Source organism: Corvus moneduloides, chromosome 6, assembly GCF_009650955.1.
Source record: "Corvus moneduloides isolate bCorMon1 chromosome 6, bCorMon1.pri, whole genome shotgun sequence".
Classification (NCBI taxonomy): domain Eukaryota; kingdom Metazoa; phylum Chordata; class Aves; order Passeriformes; family Corvidae; genus Corvus; species Corvus moneduloides.
The window spans coordinates 26,827,678-26,844,322 of NC_045481.1; the positions used below are offsets into that span (position 1 = coordinate 26,827,678).

At 44.2% G+C, this 16,645-nt stretch overlaps 1 protein-coding gene and 1 long non-coding RNA gene across 11 annotated transcripts in view; one reads left to right on the forward strand and one right to left on the reverse strand.

Moving 5' to 3' along the window:
* NPAS3 (neuronal PAS domain protein 3) overlaps positions 1 to 6,993 on the reverse strand; it is a 603,067-nt gene extending 596,074 nt beyond the window's left edge. For 3 of the 5 annotated variants that reach the window (XM_032113053.1, XM_032113054.1, XM_032113052.1), the window contains exon 1: positions 2,812 to 3,390. In XM_032113053.1, the coding sequence (XP_031968944.1) occupies positions 2,812 to 2,861 (50 nt within the window). In that variant the 5' untranslated portion in view covers positions 2,862 to 3,390. Of the gene's footprint in view, positions 1 to 2,811; positions 3,391 to 6,821 lie in introns of those variants that run through there. The other 2 variants (XM_032113050.1, XM_032113049.1) reach the window with 1 other exon arrangement.
* A 9-nt stretch (positions 6,994 to 7,002) lies between these two features.
* LOC116445892 overlaps positions 7,003 to 16,645 on the forward strand; it is a 95,383-nt gene continuing 85,740 nt past the window's right edge. For 2 of the 6 annotated variants that reach the window (XR_004240926.1, XR_004240929.1), the window contains exons 1-4: positions 7,556 to 7,639; positions 10,143 to 10,208; positions 10,898 to 11,000; positions 16,143 to 16,269. This is a non-coding gene — a long non-coding RNA (uncharacterized LOC116445892). The other 4 variants (XR_004240930.1, XR_004240927.1, XR_004240928.1 and 1 more) reach the window with 4 other exon arrangements.

Below are 16,645 nucleotides of genomic sequence, written 5' to 3' on the forward strand. Positions count from 1 at the left end.
ATCAATGCTGGCATATCACATGCATGACACTTCTGTCTATTTCATTTTCTTGGGTGTATATCCACACAGTTGAAAAAATGAAACTGTTGCTGCAACTGTAAAATTTGCTAGCACTCACAGTTTAAAAGAAAACCAAACAAATGTAAGTGTGTAACTTTTCATATATCCTTTTAAGAACCTAAACAGGCGAAAAAAGTTTCAAAGCTATTCAAGTGCCTGGTTACATCAGAGACTACTACTTTTTACAACTGTTTTGTAAGCACATTTTCTGCTTGAAAAAATGTAACACAATCTACCCAAATACTTGTGGTAGTGAAGACTAAAAAAACAATGTACACAAAGTTAATTTAGAGGATTCTTAATCTTGAGAACTAGTTTACTGAAGTAGTAGCTAAGAAACTGCAAAACCCTTTCAGTAAGTGCTACGCTCCTGTGTGTCAAATATCTTGGCTCACACAGATGACAGGATGTGTACAGAGACAGTTAAAATAGTTACATGCAAGATTTCATGAGCACATTACACAACTTTTAATAAAATGTACATGAGTATCTGTTTATTGAAGCACTGATCGATTTACTCCAAAACTTTTAAGGAATAAACAGATCACCATTATTTCTGCTACAAAAAATATCATCAACTTCTACATGCAATACTTATACCTAAACTGTCCAGAGCACTGTACAGAGTGATAACAAAGTGAACCCTAAGGGCAAAAAACAACTTCTTGGACACTAGGCCAAGTTTGTGGCTATTAGTGTTCTCAGAATTTAGACTACCTTTTTCCCCTGAAATGATTACACCTCCTACTCCCTACAGGGAAAAACTACTCCGATCCAACCTTTAAAATGACAGCATCAGAGCTGAACAAGAAGATGCTATTAAAGGGCATTAAATTAAATACAGTATATCCTCCTACAACTTCAATCAGAATTTCAGACCAAGTGTTATTTAGTTCAGCTCTCAAGTGGAGCAGAATAACAAATCGCGCACTTTGATTTACCTTCTCCGAATGCCAAATGGAGACAGGTGATAAAGAAAGCACTCATGCACAGGCTATGAAGTTTCCCCTAGAAATTAATTCTATCTTCAAGATTCCTATCTCAGAGAAATTCCCAAAATGGCACACAAATATGCTTCTGCTGGAGAGATTACTGAAGCTATCCTGGCAAATACACTTAGCACTAATATAGTAACATTCTCAGAAAGAAGACAGCAGAATTGTTTGGTGGGGGGGGGGGAGGAACAGGACTTATTCATATGAATTGTTTTTCCAACAAAGAACTCTGTAGGAGAAAAACCTGCTGCTTTAAGTGTTATTAACACAGTAGAAACACCTTTGCAGCCACTGAAATGAAGATTTTAAAAAAAAAATGTTTGCAGTTGAAAATGAAAATCTGTAGTTAAGTCATTGACTTCTAAGGATGCACTCTTTCTTCTTTACGTGAATCTCCTAATTTTGCTACATATCAATATAGCCCTGTCAAAGCGCAACAGTTAATACTAATGCATCTAAGACAAGCACGCTAACACCTCAGTGGTGAATAGGAAGTATATGGGGTTTTTATACCGGGCAGACAGCTTTCTCAGGAAAAATGGCACAGCTATTTAGACAAAATCTGTGGGGCTTGTAAGTTGTACTAGAAATGCTGATCATTCTAAAATAAGCAAGTATGAAATTAAGGCTAAAGTACTTTTGTTTAAATATTTTTCAGACTTATTTGTGCTGTGAAATATAAACCAACTAACACATGATCCAGCTACTTTTAAAGGCTATCTAAATGTCCATTTAGATAAATATCCATTTTTCCAACTAGCCAGGAACCTTCCTCACCCCTCACACTCTAGTCCACTTGTAACGAAGGGACGGGAGGGAAAGAGCCCACCTCAAACCCTCTGGCTGCTCTTCTTCTGGCCATATATCTCGTCGCAGTGTAGCAATGGAGCTTTGAATACTTTTGTAAGAATCACAAAGTAACATCACATGAACTTGTACTCTTGTCTCCTACTAGTCACTTCTAGAAAGATTCACTTTACTAGAACAAATCCGCTACGGGCAATTCGTGTCACCAGCCGAGCAGCTTAATCACAAGCACTCTCTCACAACAAAAGTACATGGGGCAGGCGGCGGGCCGGGAACCAAGCGGGGGGGTAGCGAGATCACCCCCCGCCTCCCTCCCCGGATCCCGCGCACCGCCTCCCCGCCTCCCCGCCCGCCCGCGCACCGGCTCCGCTCTGCCCACCGCGGGGGCGCCGGCACCCGCGGCCCGCTCGGCGGCGGTGGGGCGGGGGGGCCGGCCCGGGCAGCCCCGCGGGCGCAGCTGGCGGCGCGCCCCCCCGCTCCGGCCTAGCCGCACTTGAACCGCACCGGCGGGGCCGGCCCCTCCGCCCGGAACGCCGGGCCTGGCGCGGCGCCCCAGGGCCTCCGAGCGGCGGGGGCCGCCCGGGGGGGCCTTCCGCCCCCCGCTCACACAAACACACACACACGCCCGCTCCACAACGCGCCCCGCCAAGCACCGGCTCCGGCAGCCGCGGCGGTGCGGCCACCGGAGCGGGGCCGCTGCTGCGCGGCTTGTTCTGAGTGTGTGTGTGTGTGTGTGTGTGTGTGTGCGTGCGGCTGGCGGTGCGCACTAGGAGGAACTCACGGTGCCCGGCTGTGCGAGCAGCGGGTGCCGGCGGCAGGTCCCCCCACCCCGGCATGGCAGCCAGCCCCGGCCCCCAGCGCCGGCGGCTCGGCCCGGCCCGGCGCTGCTGCGGCGGCTGCTGCTGCTGCTGCTGCTGCTGCTGCAGGTTCAATAAAGAGAAAGTGTTACCGTTCTCGCCTGGAAGGATCCTGCTGAAAGCTTGGCTTGGTGGGCGCCATCTTCCTGGGATTTTTTTTTTTTTTCTCCTCTCTCCCTTACTTTTCCCCCTCCTGATGTTGGTGTGTGTTGTGTGTCTAGCAGCAGCAGCGGCGGCAGCAATGGCCCCGGTTAGCCAGACAGGCTAAGGAAAAGTACTGAGGCCAAAGCATCGCGGGCTCCCACTCCTCCGCGCAGTCCTGGTGCAGGTTGCTTGCTCGCTTGCTTGCTAGCGCTGCTGCTGCCGCTGCCGCCGTCCATAAGCCGAGGAGCGGAGGGAGCCGGGGCCCCGCCGGCCCCAGAGACATGCCCAGCGCAGGCAGCGGCGGCGGCCGGCGGCGGCGGCGGGAAGAGCTAGCCGCGGCGCAGCCCCGGCGGGCAGCCCGGCCGCTGGCATCGCCCGGCAGGTGCGGCACACGCACACACACACACACACTCGCACACACGCACGCACACGCACTCTCTCGCACACTCGCACACACACCCCCGCGCCCGCGGGCCGGGCTACGCGGGGTGCCAGGCCATCGGGCCAGCGGGGCGGGGGCGGGGGAGGGAAGGAGGGGTGTCAGGGATCTCCAGGCTTGACCGCTGTGAAAGTATTTCTGGGCATTTTCCAGCTGCTTTCCCAGCTCCGCTCCCGCTCTGCGTGCAGGGGACACAGCCTCTGCTGCCGGCGCAACAACGCCACTCAGTTGCAGTTTCTCACACTTTCTTCCTCTGGAGTCTGGGCTCCAGCAGGGAAGAGGAGCAGAGGGAGGCAGGGACTCTCTCTTCAACTCCGCGGGCGCAGAAGCGCGGCGGGAACACACCGGGCGCGAGCAGCGTGTCACCCGTGGGCTTCCACAGTGGAGGACGGGCTCGGGCGGGAGCCGCCGGCCGGGGGATGCAAGGGCCCTGCGACCCACAGGGCCGTACGCGGGTGTGCCCGGAGCCAGCCGGGCCGGGCCGGGCCGGGGGGAACCCCGCGCAGCCCCCAGGCACCTCCGAGAACGCGCCCGCACGTCCTGAGAGTGGGCATGGGGTACTAGGGGGACAAAAAGGCGTAATGCTGGAAAGGTGAACTGAGAGTGATGACCCGCTTTGTTGGGAAGGGTGTAGCACTTCACGCTGTTTTATTGGAGATTATGAAACTAATCATGAAGTAAAGGAGCGGGGAAAAGATACCGCTACCTTAATCGTTCCTTCCAGGACACCGGGAGAATCCGAGCGATACTAGCCCTTGTAGAAGAAATCACTCGTTCTCTAAAAGCTTTCCATCTCCAAGGTAACTCTGTGGCTATTCTGCTGCTCCCTTGGAAGTACAGCTGCCTGGGCCTGATCCTGCTCCCTCGGAAAATCCGACGGGCTTCCTTGGGGAAAGGGGCAAGCCCCGAAGGTCGGGCGCATTTATTCAAGAGAAACGTTTCCGCGACTACTCCAAAAGTTTTTTGGGGGGAGGGGAGGAGGCTGGGGGCCAAGAGCCTGTGCGAGCCTCAGGGCAGAGCCAAGGGGAAGAAGTTAACAAAACACCTGGAAGTTTGGCGCACCGGGGGACCGGAGGATTTCTTCCCGCCGGAGGCAACCGGGCCGGCGTAACTTTGCGCGGGGCGGCGCGGGCGGCCCACGCGCAGCCCGGGGCTGCGGACACGGCCGCGGCTCGTGGGCACCGCCGCCCGCTGCGCACGTGCGGCCTTCGCGCGGCCGTTGCGCACGTGCGCAGCCGGTGGCGGCCGCCTGGCCTCGGGAGCCGCGAGCCCGCGGCGGGACCGGGCGGGCAGGGCCGCGCTGCGCTCCGGGCGGCGGGAGGCGGCGGGGGTGCAAGGTGGGGACGGAGGGCTGCAGGGAGGGGGGCTGCCTGCAAAGCAGCAGATGCCGTTCCCGGCCGGCAATCCTGCCTCCTCGCCTCCGAAATGGAGGAAAAAAAAAAAAAAAAAAAAAGAAGTTAACAGGTGTCTCGTCGTCGGCTGTGGCAATAGCGTAAGGAGGTGTCGTGTCTGCTGTATTTTAAGCGTTTTCAGAAAGCACGGAGAAAAATCGTTCGACATAAACCACGCTGTTTCATCCATAATATACAATGACAATTTGGAATAAGTGCGTAAATGTTTTCCCTCGTAGGTTAGTGTGCGAGACATCCAGACTGATCTGGACTCCTGGTAGTAAGAGTACTTGAATATCTAGTAAACACTATTTAGATTAGAGGTGTTAGTAGTTTCTCAGAGAAGTACTGCTTTTATAACTTCTTCCTGATTACAGACTGATATAACCAAACTATTAAACGCGAAATACTAAAAAAATTGTATGCTGCCTTGTCTACATAATTCTGTTTAACTTAAAGTCTCCAGAGGTCTCTTTCATTTGTCTAAAAGCCAATCTGACATTTCTGACCCTTGACTTCCCCACTTCACAGACTAAACTATTGTGATTGCTGCCTGTACTTCCTCGTTAAAGTGTCCGTCAGTTTCCATTGTAATTTAAATATTTTATAAGTGACAAAAATAAAATCATACAGAAACCGTGAAAAGAAATAAACTTTAATCCAGTCTTTATAACTCTCACATTCAATACTTTTTCTCTTCTTTTCTTTCTTTTTTTTCTCTTTTTTAATTTTTTTTTTTTTAGTTTATGAAGGATTGGTGTGTTTGCTTGAGCAAAACAAGACTCCTGCTTAGTTTCCAATGTTTCTTAGCTAAGAACGTCCTTAGGTATCATCAGGGATTATTTCAGGAGTATCAGCTCCCTATTAATTCTCATTTGATAAAGCCTACAAAAGTTACCATCGAACGTTTTCTATCACAGGCATCAAAACTATGGGAAGCAACACAAAAGTTGCTGAAGGACAAAGCAGGCAATGGTCATTTATCTAAATCTGGCTCCTAAACCAATTAAGTTTGAAATGTTATGCTGAAACTTCCTTTTTTTTTTTTTTTGTTTTCTTTTACATCGTAGGGATGTTTAGTTTGGACATTTAAGATTACACAGCATTTTTCTCGGTATTTAATTTATTGCAATAGTGGAAAGCGAGATACTCGGGACAGTGCCATTTTTACTGCATTTAGAGAAATGTAAATGTTTTGTTCCGATTTCAGTAGATCTGTTGTCATCTACTTTTTTTGAGGATTCGGCTTCGGTTATAAGCTTATGATAAAGCAAACTAACAGATTCAGACTTCAGGTTTAGAAACATAGAGAAATGTCAGGTAATTAATTAAGCTTCATGTTAGTATCAGCATATATCGATGAATTGTTAGGGCGAATGGGGAACGTCTTTAAACTTCCTTATGACTTACTGCCAACTTTCTACGCTTTGCTTCCTAAAGGCGCTCTCTGTGAATTTCCTGCATTTGCATTAGAATGCTTTTAAGATGAAAAAAATAACAGTGCTGAGCATACTTAGGGTTTCGGCTATATTTCCCTGTAGTAACAGGTGACATGCTAAAACTGTTAAAACTACAATGTGGAATTGCAAGTGTGCAACCCCAAGTGAAAATTGTTCTCTTTCTTGGTTGAAAGAAAATTATCAATCAGCATACCATGATCAATTATCCCCCTGGCTGCCACACACTGGGATTTGCACAAGGCATTGACATTGAGAAATTCCTCTTTAGAAAGGATGAGTGGACGGGATCCCAAACTTTGCAGCAGCCAAGCTAAGGTGCCGGGGTCTCACTTTTTTTTTCTTTTTTTCTTTTTTTTTTCTATTGTTGCTTTACAGCTCATCCAAGACAAAACTAGGAGATTGTGTTTACTTCTCAGTGCATTTTAAAAGATGCTGTATTAAAAAAAAAACCAAAAAACAACCAAAAAAAAAACCCCAAAAAAACCAGAAAAAGAAAAAAACACCCTCCCTTCCAACCAAGCTCTCCCACCACCCCGCAACAAACAGAAAGGAGAGACCAAAAAAAAAAAAAAAAAAAAGGAAAACAAAGAAACACAAAAGCACAAAGAAAAAGCAAGAGAGGGAGCCTCAAGAAGAGCCGCACACCCCTCTCCCAACTCGGTGCTCACCGTTGTTGGTAGGAGGTGATGCCCTGGACGTTTTGCGGGTTGCCGTTGGCCGCGGCGCCGGCTCGCCCCATGCCCGGCGCCGCCGGCACCCCCCCGGCCGCCCCGCCGGCCGCCGCCGCCGTCACCTGCACGCTGAAATCCGGGAAGATCCTGATCATCCCCGCGGCTCAGCACCCGGCGAGTGTCGGCGAAGAGGTGCAGCAGCAGCGACTCTCCCTCCGGCGGCTGCAGCAGCAGAGCCAGGCACACTGCAATCCCATTAGTGAGTGGCGGCCACTGTGAGTGAGGACGGGCGCTTTGATGTGAGCGGCTGGGCTGAGATTGAGGAGTTTGGGGGGGCTCAGGGTAAAGGGAGGGGGGGTGGGAATTTACCGAATTGCAAACATGCAGCGCGTGAAGATTTGGGAAGCGAAGTGGAGTATCAGAGGTACCAAAAAAAAAAAAAAAAAAAAAAAAGATATGTCTAATAATACTGGAGCTGTAGATATAGGAGAAAAATCCAAGCTGAGGAGGGACGGGGAGGAGAGAGGGGGGCGCAATTACTTTAGCGGTGCAGTGAAAATGATGAGCAGCAAATGTTGCCTTTTTTCCCTCCTCCTTCTCGTCCCTCCACCCCCCACCCTCCACCCAAAATGCAAGTCTTAGAGGATTTCTCTGTCTCAATGAAGTAATAATAAAGGCGGCTGACCACAGTCTGGGCTAGAGCCAACTGTGCGGGGGGGGAGGAGGGGGTGGAATGGGAGGAATATCCCTGCTCCCAGAGTCCTGAGGAGAAGAGGAAGAGTGGAGGATTGTTGCAGCACAAGTTCTCGCTCTTGGTAACTTGCTTTTGCTCTCCTAGTGGCACCCTCACCCCCCTCCGTCTCTTTTCTTTCTCTCTATGAAGGGACGGTTTTCACAAGCGAGGAAATGCGCCGCTTTTGTGCAAAGGCAGAGTTTGTTCCTTATTCTAGGGAGCTGACTCTCCTCCCCTCCTAGTGTGCAGCAATGTTATTGCGAGTCAAACTTGTAAGGTGTGTGCTGTCTATGCACGCACTGATCCCTATTGCTGCTTCAACATATCAATTATAGGACCGAGCGCTGCGCAGAGCTCCCCTCCGGGTGCGGCACGCACCGCACCGGCAGCGGCGCGGAGGGGCCCAGCCTCCGCCGCCCCGCGGGACGCGCGGCCGCAGCGTCGCGGCGCCTTTGTGCCACCCGGGGCTGCGCGCAGCCCCCCGCCTCGCTCGGGCGGGTTTGCCCTCATCTACCTCCGCCAAGTGCTCATCCCTGGACGCGGCGCTGCGCGGCTCCGCCAGCCCGCCGGGACCGCGCCCCTACCCCGGTCGGGGCCACCCACCGCCGAGTCCGCCTGGCCGCGGCGCTGCGCGGGGGCGGACGCCGGGAAGGAAGCGCGGAAAAGTTGGGCGTTAGCGCGGGTCGGCGGCGGACCCTCCTCGGTTTTGCCCCGGTGGCTGCCTCGCCTTGCTTCGGCCTTGGGGTGGGCAGCCGCGGTGGAGGGGACACGGAGACCCGAGCCCTCCTCGCCATGGTGCTCGGCGAGTGCTGCTCGGGCTGCTCCCTCCTCCCGCAGCTGCAGTGGGAGACGAGGGGCGAGGATCCCGTCTCGGAGGGAGCACAGCGGCTGTACCCAGTCAGAGGCAGCAGGGGAACGGCAGAAGAACTCCCTCCCGCAGAAGGGTCCCACCAGCTCGCCTCACTTCTGGGGCAGGGGGGGACCTCTGAAACCACAGAGCTGGAACCCCAAGCTGCTGGTTGCTGGAGCTAAAAAGCGTAGTGCTTGTGTTGAGCTGGACTCTTCGCCAGCCCAGTGAGTGGACAGCTAGAACAGAAAGTAACACGCTGCGTTAGTGCACCTTACACAAACAGCAGCCGTACTGCTAACTCGTGTCTGAGGAAACCGAGGCTCATACCAGGAGGAGTTGCATGGGACAGAACACAGGTAGTAGCACTCCAGAATATGTGTAGTGTTGAAAAGGCTATGGCAGCATCTCAGAAGGGGGCAGAGGTCCCAGGATGCCCCCTTGCTCCAAAGGCATCGTACCCTTTGCTTCCAAGAATCAAAGCGGTCACCTGGGCCAGTATCCCCTTTTCCCATGCAACTGTGTGCCTTTTGGAGTCAAAGCTTGGCTCCTAATCTAAAAATATCCTCTTATCTTGACTTTTCTTCCCTTTGCTGTTTCAAAGCAAGTTAAGACACAGCAACTTTATGTTAAAACAGAGACTGCATTCAAATCCTTTGTATTAAATAGCATCTGTGTTTGCATTCTGTTTTAATACAAAATGCTTTGGATTGCGGCTAATACCAGGAGATATGAAACTGGTTAGTCCCCACATGTTGCACATAAAAAGAATTCATAATGAGCATCTGTGGGATGTGGAATGGATCCCATGAGTTAGCTGAAGACCTCATAACGTAAGAGCTGAGAAGCCTAAGTGAATTATGACTCTCTTTCCTCGCAAGTAGGATTAATTTTCTATCCCACTTATATTCATTATCTATCCTGTTTATACTATAGGGACATCAATTGTTTGAGTGTTAAATATGAAGACTTTACAGAAACGTGTAGGTTAGATAGCTTGCAGAGAAGTGGGGGGTTGTTATTACTAGGAAAACTGTTATTCAAACTCCATGTTTAAAGACCAGTATTAGATAAAACTGCTCACTTTTTTAAAGGACTGCAAATTCTGTGCCTTTCTCCTACAACATATTTAAAATGTAAGGTTTACAAAGTACTCTCCATCTGCCTGTGGCCCTCCCAGTGATGTCAATAGGAATTTTGCATGCAGATGAAGGCCCCTATATGGCCTTTAGAGAGCAGGTCAATAAATGGCTGGAGGAATAATTAAAGACTTCTGAGCTGCTCCTTTCCTTTTTCTTACATTATAGTACAAGACTGGCATGAATATAGGCTGGGCCACTCTAATTGGCTATGGAATAACACTGAAAGGAATTTAAATGTGGGCAGTAGCCATTTTCCAAATGATCACTCCATTACAGTAGTTTTGTCTGTCAATGTATGGCCGGGCAGTAGAGTGGATGTAATAATGTCGAAGTCCCCATCCACTGATTGTCACTCTTTGCTCTACAGTGGCAACTCTAAGCAGGTTTTCATGTTTCAAAGAGACAGCCAGGACAGAGAGCCTTCCTTTAGCCAAGCTTGCTTCAGCTTAGTCTTGAAAGTCACGGCTTTTCATCCATGTAGGCAGAACCAGGATCTCTTGATATTTAATAAGATCTTTTATGAGTATTGATTATTATGTTAAGTGTTAATGTAACTAAAAATTCACTCTTTACTTTAACTTTGCTTGCCCAAGTAGACCCACTGAGTCGCTGGAAGTACTGACAAATAGTTTTGTATGTTAGAAGACAAGCAGGATTCAAAGGTAGGTCTGTGAATGTCTACAATACAGATGCATTTTCTTTCTCATAGCTCTTAAAAGACACCAAGTAAAAAACATTATCTCATATTTGAAGAAAAGTCCATTTTGATTGTTTGTATCTTTTTTTCCCCCCAGGCTAATCACAATGGTAAAATCCAGTCGGAATTTCTGAGACTTATTTTATTCACCAATGAAAATATCCATCATCAAGCTTATACTCTGTGCCATATTAAATAGTGTGGACACAATTTGCCACATACTTCACCAATGCTACAACATACCATGATGGATTTAACTCAATTTGCTGTAGTATGCTAGCATAAATGAGATGAGAATAAACCCCAATATTTTTAATTTACTTTATTTCTCATTTTGGTCAAATTATTGACAGCTTCTGGTGTTTGAATGGCATAGTTTTTGTCTCACTACCATATACTATTGCTAGATATACTGCAAGTTGCTTTAGTATTGATTAAGCAAAGAAATATTCCAATAGAGTACTGCTGTTTCTAACTATGTGCAGTAGACCTTCCTCTCAGGCAAAAACATAGCAAAGATAAAAATTAAAAACACATGAAAATATGTAATACAATAACATTTAATATTTATGCTTTTCATATACCTCTCTATCACAATTATATATTATATCTTTATTCGCATTGTCAATGTACTACTGTTCCTTTCTTTCACAGGTGAAAAAATATCTCTTCTCTGGAAATTCATTTCCATTTACTTAAAGTTAAATGGTTTGACTTTGAATTTTCATTATCTGCTGTTGGAAGGAGTCTGTGACAGGTATGAGAGAGAATGCTACAAAGCTTCATTGTATCATCTAATTTTTGCTTCACTTTAGTCAGATATCATTTAGGTAGAGAGTAAAATAGTATACATAGAACAGGATAAAATAGAACAAAACAGAACAGAAATAAAATGAAAATAGGATATATAATGAATTACAGTAGAAAAATGCCTTTATCTTGAAGAGATTTTTTTTTTTTTTTTTAGTTATACTGATTCCTCACTCGTGAGAAAATTGAACTAATTTTATATAAAAGGAATATGTCATAACAGGATATGGCATTTATCTTCCTGAGATAGGGGTGACCTCATCATTCACAAGTGGTGTAGCTATGAATGAGTAATCAGCCTCCCCACCCATTAAGTGTAGATAAAGTCCACATCTTCTGTCTAAGTATTAAATATTCGATTTATTATTTTACAACTCACCATCTCTACAAGTGTTCACTGACTGATGCTTCAGTTGCTGCTGCCAGTATGTATCGTCAGTGGGAAGCAGAAGAAGCGCCTCAAAATGTGCCCTGTATAATACTGAATGAAAGATGAGAAGGAAAATGAAAATAACAGATGAGAAGAAAACAAGAGAAAATGGACCTGCAGGAAAAAAAATTATGGGCAGAACAGGGATAAGGAAATTCTTTAACTGACCTATACTTTTGTTGTCTGAAATATTCCAAGCACTTTATAACATACAAGCAGTGAAAATATTTTTCATATTAATACCTCATATATATCAGCTACCTCCTATCTCAAGTTATATTGCTCAAGTTATTCCCAGAGGAATTTATATATGTATAATGTGAGAGAAATATATAGTTAGGAAAAAATTTCTTTTTACTATTTATCAGCAGTGCACATTAGGGAAGAGCCACAGTTAAAAAAATACAGTTTATTTCTACAACTATATAAGATAACATGATTTTCTCTTTCAAATGATGTCACGTGCTGCATTTTGTTTTCATTCCTTTGTAAAAGCAACGAGTGCAGTTTAAAGAAAATATTTGGATTTTAATTTTAAATCCAGAAGAACTGGCTGCTCATCTGTGTAGAAGAAAAAGCTCTAAATAGAACATGAAGTCAGGAAAAAGACCATCACAACTTAAACAAAAGTACTCAAATATTTTCCATCTTCCCCATTCCTTGACAGACACTCATGGGTGGAAGAACGGATAAGGGAAATGTCTTTTCTGAAAGGTTGTGCTAGGAATGAAGGGCAAGTTTAAGGTAGCCCCTTTCCCCCTGTATTAAAAAACAAAACAAGCAGAGAGTAAGATAGAAGGAAAGTGCCTGGGGAACATAGCATCACTATCGAAATCATAAAAGATGTATAAGGACATCAGTGGAAGAACTAGAAAAACTATTAGAAGAATGCCCTACAGGGCTATCCCAATGGCTCAGCGATTAGTACACTGCGCTGCCATTGGGAAAGTGCAGCGAAGGTTTGAGGCTAATCTTAGCATCCCATTCATTGGTACTGGCAGCTGAGAGCCTTTTGAGCACGGGGAGTCCACAGTGGAGAAAGACTGATACATTCCTAACGTACCCAAAAGTATGTACCTAGGCTGTGCTTTGACCACTGAAGCTGCCTCAGGAAGGAGTATCATGTCTTCCCTATCATCTGCTAGCCTAATTTACACTCTATGTGAAAGCAAAGGAGCACCTCTGGCCCACCATGTAATGACAAAGGACAGGTCATCTTCCAAGGCTGGAGAATCAGCATTAAAGTCAATTTCTTGTGTGTTGCACACTTTGCTCTGGCCCTAAATTTTAGTGAGTGAGTTATCTCCAGAGGTTTTCTGCAGTGTTGATCACCCACAAATTTTCTAGCACCTTGAGAAGATCGAGAGGCAGCCAGATCATTTTTTCCAACTCTACCTGCTTCTGCAGATCTGTGATATTCCTCCAGGCAGTTTTAGCACTTGTGTATTCAATTCCTTTGTCTTCAAGACCAGTCTTACACCTCCAAGTAGAGTAATCTGCTACTTCACTGACATCAAATTAGGGCCATGGAGACCACAACTAAATTTTGCTGCTTCCACCTCCCCAAAAACCTGATTCATGCCACACAGCCTGATAAGAAGCCTTACTTGAAAAAGTGGAAAACCAAATCATGTAGGTGTTTTTTATCTCCAGGCCTTCTAAGAAATGTCATCACATTATCCTGTGTTCTCGCCACATTCAGATTTTTGGTCCTGTTCATCCATAAGATAAGTGAAACTTTAAAAAACACAGGGCTAGTCAACATACTTTTCCCTTTCATTTATTTATTTAAATTTATTTGTAGCCTCTGTCAGTGCTCCTAAACAAAATAATTTGCAGAAGCACCTACTGGTGTGTCCTGGAAAGGCGGGATCAAAAGACAGCTCAAGGTTTTTGACTGCTCTTAGAGGAGGATTCTCACTCTTTCCCTTACTAAGCAGTCAGTCTCTTCTAACTCAGAAGAAATGGAAAACAAACATGCTCTCTTTCTCCTAATTATTTTCTGATGAATGAATCCAACTTAATTATACATACAGCAAAAAAAGCATTGAGCTTTCACTCAGAGCTTTTCAGGCAAGCCTAGTACAGTCCAACATAGCCTTTCTTCTTCGGTGGCCACTGTTGGTGCTCTGCTGAGTCATGCAGCAATGAACTTCCAACAAGAATATCCCCATGCCTGTGTCTTGTCTCCTACTGTCCAAATTGCATCCAGTGCAGTTTAAAGCTGTGCTAGGTCCCTAAAGACATGCTTCTCCGTAGTTGGTGTGGCGGGGTTCTATTTTACAACAGCATTATTTTTTCCACTCATTGAAGGCAGTGCATTGGGTTCCTGTGTAGCAGTCCCAGGTGGGCAGCCAGGTACATCTGTGACTCCGCTAACAGTTTCTGAAACTTCAAGCATACATAAGGATCAGAAATAAATACTTTGATCTTTGGTCTTAGTGTTTTTCCAAAAATAATCAAAACTTATAAGGATATATATATGTGTCAAAAACTTGAATGCAGGCTAGCCTGTCTGAAAATGCATCTTTCCAGGCACAAGAATCTCTAACAGAGTACCATTATTATTTATAAATATTTATTATTCTGCAGTTTCAGTTGTCCCTGTGAAGATGATTGTCCAAATTTTTTCATTCCTTTTTTCCTTAATTAAGGAATTGAAGCATCAAGCATACTCACAGGTGGTCTTCAAAATTTAAACACATATCAAACCTTACTCTTTCAATTTCAAATTTCTCTTGGGTTAAAAACCAACCAAACCTTCCTAGTATTTTTATATGGCCTATCACAAACCTTAAAGAGGAAGCTTTATTCATTTCAAAGATAGACCTCCATCCACATTACTTGCATTTCTGTTGTTTGTAGCCATACTATAATAGCTACTGAAAATAACTACCAATGTTACATGCAGCACTTGAGAAGGGTCCTTACATTTCACACTTCAGAATTCCTTGCCTGGGGACTTTCATTTTGACAAAACTGGAAACAGTTGGAGATCTTCTTAGCCCACTGCTAGAGCTTTATTTTAATTTTCATTTTCACAGATAGGGTAGCCCACAGATTGGCCATAAATTGTACCAAATTTGGAATACACTGAGTTTGTTTCCTCTTTTCTTCTTTGTTTGCAAGTATTCCCACCACCTCAAAGTGTATTTTCATTATCAGAAAGTGGTCTGGGCTGTAGTTTGTATCTAAATAAAGCTGAATAGTTTGTTTGTTTGAAATTACTCAGGAAGACTACCTAACATTCTTGAATTTCACTATCAGTGTATCATATTATCTCATTTTTCTATTAATAAGTGCACAACATAGAAAGCGTCTTTGTGATTTTTGAGACTAAAACAAAATTAGGTATTGGCACCATATTGGATGGAGAACTTCTGGACTCTCTGAAGGAAACAGATAATGTGATTTTCTGGTCATCAATATATATGTTTTAGGTGTTACGGAATTAAGCCACTATTCTCTTCATTACACATTTGAGGTAACATATATTTGGCTATAGAGTATCTATCATTTAGGTATATAATGGCTGTTGGAAGAAAATTGCAATTTCTCTTAGTTCAAAATTCATTAAAGAGGCTTTATTGTACCTTTTTTATTTTTGCCCCAATTTATGGATCCTTATTTTTCTGTAATAACTTGACAACCAGCAATGACTGCATCTTACTAGTACCTCGATAGGACAGGTTGGTGAAAATTATTACTTGTTGATGATATGGCCTATTTCTTCTCCTTACATAACACAGAAGAAAAAGCAACAGGAACTCCTCCAGCAAACTATAATTTCTTTTGAAATGTGTCCTTTATTCTGGCAAAAAACCTCCTACAGATTTTCAAGAGTATTTCATTTAAAATAGATTTGGCCTTTTTAGTCTGGAACAAGAAGAAATATCAGAGTCCATACAAGTAGGTATTATAACAACAGCAACAACATCTGCACAATGTCAGAGTTTATTTATAGTTGCAATGGGTAATAATCACTATTTATCTCCTCCTTTAACTGAACTAAATCAATATTTTTTCCTAAAGTAATTAAACCATATGGAGATAAAAACTATTATACAGGTAGAAGTATTTTGGCCATATAGCAGTAATTCTTCTAAGATTCAAATGCAATCACTAATTCATTAAAAAGTTACAATTTTTGTTGAAGAATGTTACTAACAGTCCATGCTGTTTTCTGTGCCGTCAATTCAATAACTGCTTGTCTGTATGTCCTGTCTTTCACTATATGCCAGCCAAGCACAGTGAATAGATTAATCTAGACTATACTCTAATCTGTTACTCTTTCTAGGCTGAACTTTTGATTTTTATCAGTTTTAGTCAAGTGTTTCCAGCTTATAAATAAATACAAAGGGTGAAAATCTGCATAATAAAGATATTATATGGAAAAGAACCTTGAATTAATAAAATGACTGAAGCTGATAAATCAAACACCTGAAGTAGAAAAAAACCACAAGGTTAAGATTTTTCTTGAACTCATTGTACACCTTACACTTTTTATGGTATGCATTAATAATATTTCAAAGTTTGCATATCTGAAGATAAGAAGAAGAATTATTCAGTTTAAATAGCAACAGTATTTTTAGCTTTCAGAATATTCTTATGAATCCTTGCTACTTCCACTAACATTGCTCTTTTACATTTGCTTTTTAGGTGAAGAAGAATCTGTGAGTGGGAATAATGCAAAATAATTTGACTTTTGAGAGACTCCAAACTCTTCAAACCACTGTTATAACAGATGATGCTTGACGTTGCCAATCATTCTGTCTTCCTTTTACTTGTAAGTCCTGATATATGTGTACATGCATTCATATGGTGCTGTTTGGTTTGTGGATCATACATATCTGGAGTTAATTTATATAATGTATAAAGTTTAAAATATCTGCTGTCTTCACTGTTAGTTAGAAAGATCTTTAAAAACTGAAAGAATATCCCTTAATAAGGCTTTCTAGGAAAACAAACATTTAGGAGAAAAAAGAAAAGAAAAGAAAAGAAAAGAAAAGAAAAGAAAAGAAAAGAAAAGAAAAGAAAAGAAAAGAAAAGAAAAGAAAAGAAAAGAAAAGAAAAGAAAAGAAAAGAAAAGAAAAGAAAAGAAAAGAAAAGAAAAGAAAAGAAAAGAAAAGAAAAGAAAAGAAAAGAAAAGAAAAGAAAAGAAA